This window comes from Ruditapes philippinarum, unplaced genomic scaffold (assembly GCF_026571515.1).
Source record: "Ruditapes philippinarum isolate M1 unplaced genomic scaffold, ASM2657151v2 ctg3753_1_1_1_1, whole genome shotgun sequence".
Classification (NCBI taxonomy): Eukaryota; Metazoa; Mollusca; class Bivalvia; order Venerida; family Veneridae; genus Ruditapes; species Ruditapes philippinarum.
The window spans coordinates 55,001-58,275 of record NW_026857797.1 but is presented as its reverse complement, the minus strand read 5'-3'; the positions used below and the strand labels follow the sequence as shown (position 1 = coordinate 58,275).

The 3,275-nt window shown below is 32.6% G+C and overlaps 1 protein-coding gene across 1 annotated transcript in view; it reads right to left on the bottom strand.

Moving 5' to 3' along the window:
• Positions 1-1,193: 1,193 nt before the first annotated feature.
• LOC132751089 (short-chain collagen C4-like) overlaps positions 1,194-3,275 on the bottom strand; it is a 7,306-nt gene continuing 5,224 nt past the window's right edge. The window contains exons 2-3 of the mRNA XM_060741200.1: positions 2,114-2,182; positions 1,194-1,932 (exon numbers count right to left, since the gene is read on the bottom strand). Of these exons, the coding sequence (XP_060597183.1) occupies positions 1,457-1,932; positions 2,114-2,182 (545 nt within the window). The 3' untranslated portion in view covers positions 1,194-1,456. The remainder of the gene's footprint in view (positions 1,933-2,113; positions 2,183-3,275) is intronic.

Here is a 3,275-nt window from a genome sequence, read left to right as displayed (position 1 = left end):
TATCAAATGTATTCGATACAAAGTATATATTTTCAATTGATTTAAAGTTATATAAAACACTATAATAGACAATTTATTCTTTCAACAAAAATGAAACTGAAATGTATTTAAATTACGACTTTTAAGTGGCATTTTAATTGTTTAAGTAGAAATTTATAAAGCAACATATTTAAAGCTAGAAATCTGTTACGAAAAAGGTGCATTAACCATCTATTATGCTCTTTATCTGCTTTTTAACTCGACTATTCGAAGAATATGGATAGCTATTGCAGTCGCCCCGGCGTCCGTGTCCGCGTCCGTGTCGGCGTCTGCGTTGGTTAAAGCTTTTTGTAAAGTCAAATATCTCAAGTCTAATATCTCAATTATTGCTTGAGATATTCAATTTAAACTTACAATACTTATTTATAATAACAATGTACATCAGATTGACAAGTTGGATATTTCTGCCCTCAATATTTACAGAATTATGCCCCTTTTTAACTTAGAAATTTTGGTAAAGTTTTTTTGTAAAGTCAAATATATCAATAATTGCTTGAGATATTCAATTGAAATTTACAACACTTTTTTATTGTACTAATGTGCATGAGTTTGCAAAGTTGCATAACTCTGCCTGCATCATTTGCATAATTATGCTCCCTTTTGTACTAAAAAATCTCCTTTTCTTGGTTAAGTTTAACATGCAAGTTTTGCATATATCTGAAACTATTAAAGATACAAACTTGAAACTTCATATGTATATTTGTGGTCATAAATAATGATCACTGAACAACACTCATATCTGTGTCATGTATTTAGGCTGATTTATCCCCCCTTTTTTACTTAGTCTCTTGGTTAATGTTTACATGTAACTTATACATATCTCAATAATTATCAGAGATTTTGATTTGAAACTTCACATATGCATGAAGGGTCATATTTGTATGTCACTGACCATGTTCCATAACTCTATCTTGCATTTAGGCTGATTTGTCTCCCCTTTTCTACTTAGTCTCTTGGTTAATGTTTACATGCAAGTTTTGCATATCTCAATAACTATCGAAGATATTTATTTAAAACTTCACATATGCATTTAGGGTCATAATTTTAGGTCACTGACCAAGATCCATAATTCTATCTTGCATTTAGGCTGATTTATCTCCCCTTTTCAACTTAGAAATTCATGGTAAAGTTTTGCTTGTAATTTAAGCTATTATCTCCATAACTACTGAAAGGTTTGTGCCTTTTTTGGGACAATTTTATGCATTCATAATAATAATAAAGCAGTGATTTACTTAATAAAACATGTTAATAACAAGCCTTTGTACCTTTTTGGTCAATTTTATGTATTCATAGGTAAGCATTTTTATACTCAATAAAACACCCGCGTGACAACTTTTTCGAATAGTCAAGCCTTACTGTCCTCCGACAGTTCTTGTTATTACTAAACACCCTCACTTCCCAAAAAATGAATACTGTTTTATTTTGAGCAGACAACACACGCCAACTCGCGATCCTGAACATATGGAGGACATGGTAATGAGCCACATTGTGCCTTCACAAGGTAAAGAATGTGTTGATCGTTATTGGCTGCACCGTTTGGTAAAAATTCTGGCAGACTGTCCATGCAGATATGATTATGTGATCCAAAGCTGTTGTCCATTCCTGCCATCAAATATCCAGTGTATTCCATAAGCCACCCCGAATAACAAGCTGTTTTTGCTGGAACCATTAGAACAGTCGGATTTTTTGATACGCAGACTGCACAAGGCATGTCTTGTTGGTTGACAGGATATGCAAATATGCCACTAGGTTCATTTATATCAATCTCTGTACCGTAGATAAGCGATGATAGTTTACTCTTTCCGGTATAGTTTGCCCACGAGGGATGACTTGGTAGACATATAGTGTCACTTCCGCTTCCTTTCTTGTGAACGTGTTTCCCAGCTGTGTAACCTATAATAACAAGTCGAAACATACATACAGAACATTATTGTTTATTCAATTTTCAATTCATTACAAGCAAATGATAAATAAATTCAATGCATTCTAAGATTGTGATATTGGTTATTAAAGACTTACTAAAATATATAAAAGTGACAACTAAATATTTTGTTTATTTATTGTGATATTATACCATTGTAAACAAGACTCGAGCTGTCCGGACAAATATTTCGACCCCATCTGACAAACACCGCTCCATTACCTGAAATAAAGATATTTATACATTCAAAAATACAATCAAAATATAATCAGAAACAAGAAAGTATGGTGACTGATTTGTGCTATGTCGTATTTTTGCTTTAAGCACGACATTGCGACAGTAATCACTATTCGTATTTTCGTGTTTAGCGAAGCAAAAGAACGACTTACACAAATCAGCCACTATTAGAAAGAGAGAAACAAACAATAAAATGAATTAATGGAATAATAAAAATGAAATGAGCCAAACGACATGCACATCAATCAACATCTGAACCTTTTTTGTCCTTTTTCTTTCCGTTTTTCACTGTCTTATTAGTTACAGGACTTTGTGTCAGGTAGATGTTTTTAAATTAAAAAGTTCACTGTTACATGATTACTTAATGATTTAATCAATTGTACTTATTAGCTCACCAGAACCGAAAGTTCAGGGTGAGTTATTAGTAACAAAGGGGGATGCTCCGTCGTCTGTCGTCATGCGTTAACAATTATCTTCTTCTCTTAAACTGCTAGGCAGATTTACCTCAAATTTGGTATTAAAGCATTTTTGTTACAGTCACATTTAAATTTGCTCATGCCATTTCAATTTGCCCCTTTTAGGGGTCAGCAGAGCTTAAAATACAAAAACCTAAACTAAATTAAATGATGGAGGATCAGCAAACTTTGTCTATACCATTATTAGGTAGTCTTTTATCAAATTTGCTCATATTAATTTGATTGGCCGCTATTTAAAGCTAAAAATCGAAAAACCTTTGAACATCATCTCCTACTGAAAAAAACTGATGGATGATCACCAAACTTTGTCTGTAGCATTCTTAGGTAGTTTTTTTATCAAGTTTGCTCATATTAATTTGATTGGCCCCGTTTAAGCTCAAGCTTAAATGCCCCAGGTCATGGCATTTCCTCAAATTATTGTTTAAAGATATTCTATGCTCAAATTTAATATTAGAAAATATTGACAATGGATAATTTCCAACACTGAAAAACAGTTGTTTGTGATGAGCGACTCAGGGTCATCATGGCCCTCTTGTTTCATTAAGTGATATTCAAATAACTTTTCAATGGAGAAACTCTCAAACTAAGTTAAATGTTAAAAA